Source organism: Periplaneta americana, chromosome 2, assembly GCF_040183065.1.
Source record: "Periplaneta americana isolate PAMFEO1 chromosome 2, P.americana_PAMFEO1_priV1, whole genome shotgun sequence".
In the NCBI taxonomy this organism is placed as follows: Eukaryota; Metazoa; Arthropoda; class Insecta; order Blattodea; family Blattidae; genus Periplaneta; species Periplaneta americana.
This window is the reverse complement of record NC_091118.1, coordinates 136,171,171-136,183,340: the sequence shown is the minus strand read 5'-3', so window position 1 is coordinate 136,183,340 and position 12,170 is coordinate 136,171,171. Positions and strand designations below refer to the sequence as shown.

General features: G+C 33.9%; 1 protein-coding gene across 1 annotated transcript in view; it reads left to right on the top strand.

Moving 5' to 3' along the window:
* Window positions 1-1,823: 1,823 nt before the first annotated feature.
* The window catches only part of Tgi (Tondu-domain-containing Growth Inhibitor), a 196,535-nt gene continuing 186,188 nt past the window's right edge, over window positions 1,824-12,170 (top strand). The window contains exons 1-2 of the mRNA XM_069818491.1: window positions 1,824-2,013; window positions 2,336-2,425. Coding sequence (XP_069674592.1) covers window positions 2,347-2,425 — 79 coding nt within the window. The 5' untranslated portion in view covers window positions 1,824-2,013; window positions 2,336-2,346. The remainder of the gene's footprint in view (window positions 2,014-2,335; window positions 2,426-12,170) is intronic.

The following is a 12,170-nucleotide window of genomic DNA, read 5'->3' as shown; positions in this document are numbered from 1 at the left end:
AAAGTACAACGCATGCATATTTTGATTGGATAAATATAGACAGGCTGTATATTTTTGTTGGATGGTCACACACAAATTTTTTGTTGATTGTGAAAATATTTTTATTTTGATTAATACATAATTTTTTTTTATTATTGTTGGTTGTAAGAACAAGTGTTAATAGTAAAATAAAACTGCGACTTCCAGTCTCTTTCGCGCACTATGGCCTCGCTCAATAATAACTTGACTTAATATGAGTTGAATGCAGTTTTGTATGCTGCATACATGACAATATGCGCGACTTAAGTTGTTTTATAGGTGACCCCATATTTGTTGCTATTATTGTTTATTTACTTACGTTTATAATGTTGTATACAAAAGTGGAGTCAACGACATGGTATATCATAGTACATATTATTATTATTATTATTATTATTATTATTATTATTATTATTATTATTGTACATGGTACATTATGAATAGAAACCGAAACATAAATTTTTCTTTTTTTTTTTTTTTTTTTCTTTTCTTCTAACATCCTGGTTATATGAGTGGAGGGAGTAGTAAATACTTCATATTTTATCATGATCTCTTTGCATTAGGGGTGGAGAATGAGATACATCCACCCGCATTTGGGCCATTGATTTGGGTTCATTTGTCATTAATTGGGAGAGAAATTGCAGTCAAATTTTGCCTGGAGACCACGGGGCAAGAGCCCTCTTGTCTGAGGAACTGGTTTTTTCAACGTACCTTACATCTTACGGAGCAAGTTACGCTACCGGTAAGAATTTTATCACCCTCAGCCAAATTTAAAGATCTATTGAGATTATTGCGAAGCTAATGCACGTGACATATTCGGCCCTTTTCTGCATAATTTAGATACGGTATCCGATGACAATATTGCCATCATACAAGCTCACGAAATTTTCTCGTGAACGTAATACAGAGGTGCCACGGACTGACGAATATGCAAAATTACATTAATTTCATTCTCCGTGAATTATTTAATATTCAGATGCTTGGAACAAAGCCATTCCCTTGTTTCCCGTGAATATAATCATGCAGTAGGTGCTACAAAATAAAGCTTGGGTTTTGTACGTGTCCTGTACGATGTCTATCAGAATATCACAAAATTAGAATATTCTTGCACATCAAGTTGCAAGAGATACAAAGCAATATGAGCATTATTTTCAATAAATTATATGAGGCAAAAGAAGAATAGCAAAGAATATAAGTAAATACGATTGCTTGCATACACACGAAATAAATTCTCCGTATTTCGTGGTCGTCAAAGACGTTTTATAGTTTAACCGTGGTCGTATCTCGTGTGAACTTATTATGAATACCGATTGTACCATCTGAATAAAAAGAAATATTTACACGTTCAGTAAACGTAAAGAAACACCAACTTTACACAGTTAAAAATATTCTTCATAAATTGTAGTATTATGATGTAAATTAATAGCACTACATATTACGAAAAATATTTAGAGATTTTTTAAAGTTAATATCCAAGTCATTTAACTATGCAGATCAGAGTATATTTGTATTATTTGCAGACAATGTTGGCTAACCTAGTTCGGGGGTGTGGGAAACATTCCGTTTTGATGACGTCAATAGTAAGAAAGTCTTCTTTGATATTTCGAGGCATGAAAGTATCAGTTTTGTTTTGTAGGATATATTATACTAATTCAATTGAAAATGGATAATTCAAGCGGTTTTCTTTTAATGTGAAATTTCCCTGAATGCCAACAAATAAAGAAAACAAGTAGTTTTTCAGACGACGAATCCTTGTAGCCAATCACAAAAGAAGACCCTCTGTACATGTAGTTGTCGTATTTTAGCATAGATGGCACTATGGTTGGTGGCTCCATTCTTTTCATTCCTAACATTCCAAAATGCCGAGGTTGGGCAGAATGTCAGAAGTCTGTTTGTTAGCTCAATAGCGCTGTGGAATTTGATAATTTTACGTATGAAATTGTGTTTGTTGCACCCATATCATTGGAAGAAACGTTTTACCGACTTATACTTTAGGTAAGTGTAAATTTTATCGAGAGAATGACAACTCAATATTATTTTAATTTTATGATTTTGTAAATGTCATCAGTTAAGGGTAGAAATTTTGTAGTCTGAAATTACGAATTTTTTTTTATTCAGGAAGCATGCGAATTTATTCAGGTATTTGGATAGTATTATTGTAACACTTTGTTTATTCATTAGAATTTTTATATATTCTTTCATGTGTTGTATACCTACTGTTGTAAATTTTTAATATTTGTCAAATTACAGCACAAGAAATATACAAAATTAAAATTTGAATATAATCTTGGACTCTTGTAACTTCTTCATGTCACAGGTACCGTAACGATGGAGGCCACAGAATCTCCTCTTGATGTTTTATCACGAGCAGCGACAATGGTCCAGGACAGTTCTCCACCAGATTATGGTAAGTTTAATTTTCATAGTAATGTTAAAAATTCCACATGACATTAATAATTTGCGTGTTGATTTTCGATTACAATTCAGTTTGTTTAATGACATCATTTATAATCATAGATTAATGTGTAAAACAAGTGATCCTAGAAAATTCAGAATTTGTGTAATGTAGGTCTATTTAAATTTAACATTGCATTTTGCATAATGAGAAGAATATTAAGAATGTAGTATCTTAAAAATATTAAACTTATCTAATGGGGGAGACTTCTAGAAGAAGTATTTCTTGTGTAACTTCAATTTCTGTGACATTCACTCACATGAGAATACATACAAAATTACAAAAAACCGAGGAATAAATTTAGTGTGTCTTAAAGGGGAGTGTATTTATTAATTGTATTAATAATTGATTTGTAGATACAGTGCACTTACCTATTTTAGTCACTGTCATAGGCTATGTAACACCTTGAATATAAAATTTAAAAAGCCAATGTGTTATCATGCTTCTGTATTAAATTTGGCATCAATGCGAAGGAAATCAATGTATTTTTTTCACATGATGAATAAAAGACATTTCGTCATAAAAATCATAGGTACTGGTACCTAAAAGTTAAATGTTAAGAACATTATATTTGTAGTATTCAGTGTTGCTATGAATAAATGTTTAAATGTACACATTATAATTGAGTTACTGCGTTTATAAATGTTATGTAATGCATGTTCATGAATTATATTTTTATCTGGATATCCTACAAAGGATGTTTGTGGAAATATATTAATTTTACAATAATAGCGAATTTTACAAGCGTTTGTAAGTTATCCACAAATCGAATTTTTCAGATGTCATTTCAGTGACAAAGTAAACTTGAATGTTATTTTAAGAGAGTTATTAATTTGATTCTGGACAGTCTTGCTACAATGAGGTGGTGTCCAAAATAACTGTTAATTGGAGTAATTTTTCATAATTACATTTTTTTGTCACTGCACCGTGACATGCCATCGCTGAAAAATGCCTTTTTTTTTTTAATCATGTAGCAAATTCTGTTCCACTTTATTCTGCATTGATTTTTTTTCATCTCTGTAATAGTGTTTGAATGAGACAGTAATGTACATATCTATTAAAACAAAGTTCGTTATAACATTGAAATCATGAAATTATGAAATCTGTTCCATTAAGTTGTCATTTTAGTTATTCTCCCATTTTTCTTGTCCTTCTCCTCGTTTCATTTATTCACCTTTCCTTGTGGACCAGGCGTGAAACATGCCCTGTTTATTGGTAGAACTCTTTTGCTGGTATTAGGCACTACTGTTCGAAATGTTTGTCTTGCACAAAAGGAAAGTATCCTATATATATTTATCTTATCACTGTCACTGTTGTTGGCACACATTACATTTGGAGCAAGGACGAAACAGTTCGCACTATGTTCTAGAATTTAACATAAATAATTGGAAATAATACATGAGTATGGAGAAGTGTATGATTTTGTTTCAGCCATGCTTATCGATAGTTGTGCAGATTTGTTCATGTTCTTAATATCCGTTATTGTGCTAAATGTCTGTGTTTTTCTGTGCTTCATTTCTGTTTTGTACAAGCATTAGAAATCTGTAATTCCGCCAGAATCTCTGGGCGCATAAAAGAGGAAAAGGAAGATTAGAAGTCATAATTGCATTATTTTATACTAGCCAATTGGATTAACTGAATGTCGCTGTATTTACTGAAGATTACAGATCAAGAAGATACGTTTATTTAACGTTATTTCCAATGTTGTTGATATAGTTATCGTTGCTTGCACCAAATCCACAAGATTATTTGCAATCTGTTTTATTATAATTGGCCGTTACTTTTCAATTCAACTTTTGAATTGACCCTAGTTAATATAATCTGTTATGTTGCGATGATTATTCTTTCTTTTTTTCTTTATTCGTGAGTTATACTTTGAGGTACCCTACTTATTAAAAATTACTTTCAAAAATAATTTTATAAATAGTTTCCTTTAGAAGAAATATCACTGTAAGGGTATATAGATTGAAATAATTTTTTTATGTTATTATAGTAACAAAAATGAGGATAGTACCGGTAACTTATGTAAGATTTTATCCCTATATCCAGAGCTTGAGGTGGAGTGGGATGCAGCTGGATGACATCCCAGTTCCTTTTGAAATGACTTAAAACTTCGTTACTTCTTAGCACTTCTTAGTAGGCTTATGTAATGCTTGTGTGACTATTTTAACGCATGCTATTTAAATTACTGCAATATGTTTGTAGGTTTAGATGAAACACAGACTGTACACCACACGGTATATTTTCGTAACTTACGTCTATAAATTAAAAGGGGAAAACTATCCCGGTTCATTTCCATTCCACCTCAAGCACTGCCTATAGCCTTAAAATTTAATTTCATTTATCACAAATTAAGTAGCTATATTTTTCAGAACCAATTGTAGTCTCAAATGTGACATTTAAGATTTTTTGTGTATTATCATTAATTTCCTTGGCCAAAACTCGTAAAGTAGCTCTTCAGTTTCACATACTCCTTTCAAATTCTGTACACGCATAAATAATTCTCCTTTGAGTTTGGTGAGTTTCGGTACAACAGTAGCCTAGTGAAATTGCTGATTCTAGGAATAAAATTAAGTAAAGAAAACTGTTTAAATTTTTTGTTATATGAGGGTAATCATGTTACATTAACATAAAAAAGTGTTTGTAATATTCTCTACATTATCTAATTCATATATGTAAGCAGTACAATTACATCTTGAGAATTTTAATACTTTCATTATGATTAGACTTTGAAGAAGAATTTGAGGTTAACAACCATTGCGTGAGATTTACTGATGTTTATAATTTTAAAATATCAAGAAAGTAATGGCAGTTTTTGGAAGTATTTGTTTATCAGAGCGAAACATCTATAAATAAATACAGAGCAATACCGAATACAGAGTTCAAAAATGAATTTTAAGAAAAGTGTAAAAGTTGAATTTAAAAATGAAAATATTAAGAACAGAATGAAAAATATATTCAACTTTAAAACACAGTATTTTAATAGTTGCACTTAGCATATGGATAGAATTGCGGAGACAAGCTGGCATATGTACTAGTGTAGACAGTCAGGAAGATACATCAAGAAAGAAGTACAAGGAAGATTTGCTATAAATTGAAAATAGGTGGGATCATTTACTGGAAATTTAGAAGCGAAAGTAGGAAAATCCTGCTCAAAATTTCAGAGCCTTTCATAAAATTTATTGTATCCACAAACATGATTTCCTTTGTCCCTTTTGCATTAATTGTTAACTTAAGTTTAATCAATTCGAACAGTTATAGGTGATGTTTACTCTTAAACCATAGAGTTCAAAGAATTTTAATGTACGGTATACCTACATAATAAAATCTAGCCTAACCAACCTTTTATATATACAGATGTCGATAATGTTAATTTATTTCAACATTTTGATTTTTTTTCTTTTTGTTTACATTTTGTCACATTAAGAGCCCCTTCAGACGAGGCTACTTAGCAGCGCCACTAGTGGCGGATTAGTGGCGCTGCGAACGTGCATTAGTTGCATTGCTTAATACACTAAATTTTTGCAGAGAATTTTTCAGTCTTCCAGTTAACATGGACATAGAAGGAGATATACTTTCAGAAACTTTGCTCATATGGAGAAAGAATAGACTTAAAAATAGAAGAAGAGTCTGAGTCCATTGATTGGTTTTGTGAGACAGAATCGAGGACTATTTTATACTTTGTTAGATGATATACATCAGGACGATGAAAGGCTTTTTTTCCACATGTTTAAGAAATCATTTCAAGAACTTCTTGCAAGAATTACAATGAAATTCGAAAAAAAAAAAAAAAAAAAAAAAAAAAAAGATACCATGGCACAATAGGCTGTATACTGTCGTGGTGATGTAAGGAATTGGTGGCCCAACAGTCGTCTGTTAACAGCGTCACAAACATGCCACTCATGCAGTCAAATGAAAACGGGTGAGTTGCCAAAAAGTATAATAGAACATTTATTACCTCAAAAGTAATCTCCAAAACTGTTTATACATTTATCCCACTGCGATAAAAGATGATCAATTCCCTTCTTGAAAAAGCTGTGGGCTGTCTACTGAACTAGTTCTTTACTCAATGCAAAGAAAGTCCACGAATGTTTTTTTTTTCAACTCTGCAACTATGTAAAAATCGCATGAGGAGAGATCTGAGCTGTAGGAGGGTGTTGAAGCATTTCCCAACCATATCTCTGAATTTTATTCCTCACGGAGTTGACAGTATGTGGGCGGGCATTATCATGAAGAAGGATAACACCGTCTGATAGCATTCCAGGGCGTTTTGACTTAATGGCGCATCTCACTTTCTGTAAAGTTTCTTTATAATGCTACGCATTGATTGTGGCCCCATGCTCAAGAAATTCAACAAGCAGAGGACCTCTAGAGTTGAAGAAGAATGTCAACATGACTTTACCGAAACTTGTGTGTATTGCTTTGGACTTTTTCGGTGGGAGAGAATCCGTGTGTTTCTATTGTTGGCTCTGCCATTTGCTCTCCGGTTCAAAATAATGACACCACGATTCGTCTCCAGTGACAATACGGGACAGAAATGCATATTCTTCCTCGTGGTATCGTTGCAAGTGACCCAATGAAGTAGCCTTTCTGTTTGTTTTTGTTCCTCCGGCAACTGATGTGAAACCCATTGTGCGCAGATTTTTCGGTAATGCAGGTGCTTCGTCGCAATGACGTATATGGAACTGTGACTTATTCCCACCAAACGACGAAGTTCTTCCACAGTGATCCGTGGATTTCCTTGTAAAAGACCATCAACCTCATCAATAATAGGAGTGATGGCACAATGAGCCTATCCTGGGTGAACATCGTCTTGCGGCAACACGTGTCCCTCTCGGAATCTCTTGTGCCATTCCAGTGCACACAAACGTGATATGCTGTGTTCTCCATAAACAGCAGACATGCGACGATGGATTTTTCGTCCTCCTACTCCTTCAGCAGTCAATACACCTCGCTGTTCTTCTTTACCTGCCTCTTTAGTGATGCTGGACGAACACACCGTATCTCTAACCTCACTTCCAGCACAATAATCGAACGACTAGTGTGTAAGCAGAGGTTGTAACTGGTGCTTTCGCGAGTCGCCACCAGATGTCAGTTCAGCAATCAAATTCCAGTGGTACCAACTTGCCTACTGTGAGATATACTCATGGTGACCCATTTTCATTTGACTGCCCCTCATATGTATCGCGATGGGAAGCACCACTTTTAGTGGCTGCCACCAGTGGCAAAGCCAATTACTCAGAGCGTCTGCAGCATCATTATTCTGTGGCTGTTTCTGAATATCTCCATTTAAATTCATTATTCAGAAGCAGCAGCACTTCTAAAAGTGGCCTCGTCTGAAGGGACTCTAGTGTTGAAAATGTCATGACCAGAATTTTTAGGCTCTCAAAATACATACGTTCATCAAAAATTAATCACGTCTGGAGATTCCAGTAAAAGTTTTAAAACCCAAATAGAAGAATACTGGTATTTTAGTTATTACTGCTTGAGTTACTATGGGCAGAAGCAGCGCTACACATAGGGGAAGACAGGCACATTTGAGGGGGGGGGGGGCCTAGGCACGAGGAGTCCACTCGATTTTTTTTTTGTATTTTTTTAGGAAGGGGAGGACACAAAATATTCAGGGAACTTTTTTTTATATGAGAGAAAATTATGTTACTTCACATATTATTGAAATAATAATTAGATCCTGATTAAAGTAACCTACTTCTCAATAACTTTTATAAATGTGATATTCAGTTCGGATACTATTGTACAACAATTAGTTAGGCTACACTACATTGACTTAGTTATATCTGGATTTTAATTTTTCTTAGGTACACTTTTAATTTAATATTGATACTAAAGTATGTCTGCATTTATTGTTAAAATTACATCTAATATATTTTTTATTGATTGTAAGACTGATAATTGAAAAAGTATATAAACTGAAGGTTTTATATTTCCTCTTGCCCAAGTAATATTTCAGTTTCAGTAACAAGCAAGATTGTCAAACACTGTAATAAAATTTCCTTTGCTTGTTATGTTAGTACTGTACGGTATTTAAATTGTACAGTTTCATCATTCATTAAAATATTGTCGTGGGGGGAGGGTCTACAACTTCTAAGATTTTGTATTGTAATTTATTCCAATTTAGACTTTTTATCACTGTATGTAACCATATTATTCCACTTTCTTTAAAATAATGATTACATATTACAGGTATTTGTAAGAAAGACATTATATAATTTTGACATTGCTGTTTAGTTTTACATAAATGAATAAATTAACCAGATATATGAATTAATAAATAATTAAAACTTATTAATATACTATTAAATACTTATTATGAAGATTTGAGTGCATGAACATGAACATTTACTTACTCATCGATTTTTTAGTCTTTCAGTAAAGAGTCCTTAAAATTCACCTAGGTATACCATCTAGTTTAGTAAACTGGAATAAGTTGTCCAAAAATATTACCAAATTACATGCTCAAAGGTAGACTAGATAAAGGATCTTCATTTATCGGTTTCAACAATGTTGCTTATAAGTTTGTTTACAGTCCTACAACACATTTTTTTCCCAATCCTGAAACCAAAGTAAGTATACTGTATAAAAAGTCTAATTTTGTAGTTTTTGATGATGATATGTTCAGCAAAAACTAATCATGATGGAGACAGTGCAATAAAAATATTAAATATTGGTATCAAGTTAAAGGAATTTAATTTAGCTAATGTTCGAACTATTTAAATTATTTGTACAGTTGTGGGAAAAAAAAACCGGGTCGACCCTTGTAGCTGATTTCAGAGCCTTGTTACTCCAGAGCACGATAGACTGGTAACTAAGACTTTCGTGGTTCGAATCCTGCCTGGGTCGGAACTTTTTTTTGTTCCTTATTCAAATTTATTTCCAATACTTTTCGATTGCTGGTAAATTTAATGTTCTGGGAATAATAAGTTAATTAAGTAGTAAAATATCGCTGCAATCGAGAAGTATTGGGAATAAATTTGAATAAGGAACAAAAAAAAGTTTCCTTCTCAGGCAGGATTCGAACCACGAAAGTCTTAGTTACCAGTCTATCGTGCTCTGGAGTGAACAAGGCTCTGAAATCAGCTACAAGGGTCGGTCCGGTTTTTTTTTTTTGCCACTACTCTACATCATTTTTATCTTACAGTTTCTCTCTGTCTCGCACCTCACTTTTTTTTTCCCCCCCGTCCTCAAAAATTATGTTTCGTGGATTGGGACATTGTCACATTAAAACAAGTAAATAACACATTGTCTTGAAAATGCCATTACGTTACTTGCAGGCTTCACAAATGATACAGTTGTACTGTCTGATAAATTATAAGTCACTACGTCGTAAAGAAGGGAGTAATCTTCACTTTGTTGTGTGAACACTCAGTTTGTCTTCATTAAAAATCTTTTGAAATATAAATAAAGCCACTAAATAAGTTGTAAGCTCGTATAAAAGACTGCAGAAAATTCAAATTAATGGTAATTTCCTGCCTGAAGACTATGAAACGTTGATTATGGGCCCATTTACCCATTATTCAATTCACATACAACATTAATACTAGCATTAATAGTTATTGCTGCTATTACCGCTGTTGTGGGTCCCTATCACTACGGCATGGCGCGTCCTCCGGTTGCGGATCGAGAGACGGCCTCCAGTTATGGAGAGTAGCTGTGAATATATTGAATAAGCAGTCGCGGACAGCCGATGAGGGGTGGTCCTCCAGCTTGGGGGTTGGGCGAAGGGCTAACAATCCATCACCGTAAAAAACAGCTTGTTACGAAACCTCAAAATAAAGGCTGGTTCACAATAAGCCGGGAACGGAAACGACAACGAGAACGGAAATAATGTTGAAATAAATGTATTTAAATGTGAACATTCACAATACTTAATTGTGAATGCTACCATTTAAATACATTTATTTCAACATTATTTTCGTTCTCGTTGTCGTTTTCGTTCCCGGCTTATTGTGAACCAGCCGTAAGCCTCGGAATGGGACTGATTCTCTGGCACGACCACAGCAAAGGAATAAGATTTTGAATCCAGAAATGCATATAGAGTGTGATAGGCCTATGAAGCAATGGTGAAATAACATACACAACATTGAATAAAAGGGTACCCACTTCATATGCCAACGATGTGACAGGAATGCATGTGTCGGAAAGTCAGATGGTGAAGTTCACCATATATGTTCTCCACGTCCCCAGACACCCGAACCTTTGGCGTTCACAAAAGAGCTCTTTCATCACTTCACACGTTCTGGAATGTAATCCTTGCGCTAAGACGTTCTGGAATGTAATCCTTGGGCTAAGAAGAGGACGGTTTAGATATACAATTGGTCGCAGACGATTAATTTATCACAGCTTTACATTTACATTATTTTCTGAGTACGTGTTATTTACATCGTATTGTTCATTTGTATAAAGATATCAGTTTTAATTACTTTATCGTGTCTGTAAAGTAGTCAGTTTCATATAGGCCTATCATCTTATACTAATGAAGGTAGGTACGGATCATGTCTCTTACTCTCCATGTGTACAATATATTTTATTATTGGTTCATTCGAATGTATGTTGTGAATGCTGGTGCATTAAGAGACTATTCTTCTGGACAGAGTCCCAAATTCCTGATCCAGCCAGGTAAATCTGGGTGGTTGGCAATCGTCTCTTTTTGCGATTGTATACTATGGCTTTTATACTGTATGTGCCAGAGATCATCTGATATCTAATCTGCAAATAGAAGTAATCAATTTTTTCTCTAGGTTTATACTTAGTAACAAAATTATCTTATAAATACTGGTATTAATTTCTGTAAGCGTTATGTTATTCGTAATAATTCTGCCTAAATTATGTATATTCTCGAAATCCATAGTTTTTAATTGTGTCTTCCTTATGTTCCATGTAATGTACGTAATGCTTATATACAGACGAGACAAAATTAAGATTAACACATAAATGTACAATAATATACTTTAAATGAAAACTTCTTACTTTGAAGACGAATAATTTACATTCAATTTTTATTTTACTTGGTTATTTAAGGACGCTGTTATCATTTGCTGGTTATTTAGCTTCGATGGAATTGGTTATATCGAGATGTTATTTGACAAGATGAGGCTAGTGATTCGCTACAGATTACCTGACATTCGCCTTACAGTTGGGGAAAACCTCTGAAACCCCCAACAGGTTACGAGGCCAAGCGGAAATCAAACCAAAGCCCGAGCACAATTCCGGATCAGAAGGCAAACACTGAACCGCCTGAGCTACATCGTTGGTCGAATACTACATACAATTGGTCACGTGATTTTGGAAACTAAAACCAGAAATTGTAATATGAAATTTCTGAAACGTTCGTAATAAAAATATCCACTTCCAAGTCAAAGTATTATAAAATTCTGCAAGGAAAAGTAAACAAAGAGAAAGTTAAAATATAATTAATGTAAAAGGAAAGAAGCAAGTTTTAAAAATTAATTACTTACTTACAAATGGCTTTTAAGGAACCCGGCAGGTTCATTGCCGACCTCACATAAGCCCGCCATCGGTCCCTATCCTGTGCAAGATTAATTCACTCTCTATCATCGTATCCCACCTCCCTCAAATCCATTTTAATATTATCCTTCCATCTACGTCTCGACCTCCCCAAAGGTCTTTTTCCCTGCGGTCTCCCAACTAACACTCTATATGTATTTCTGGATTCGCCCAG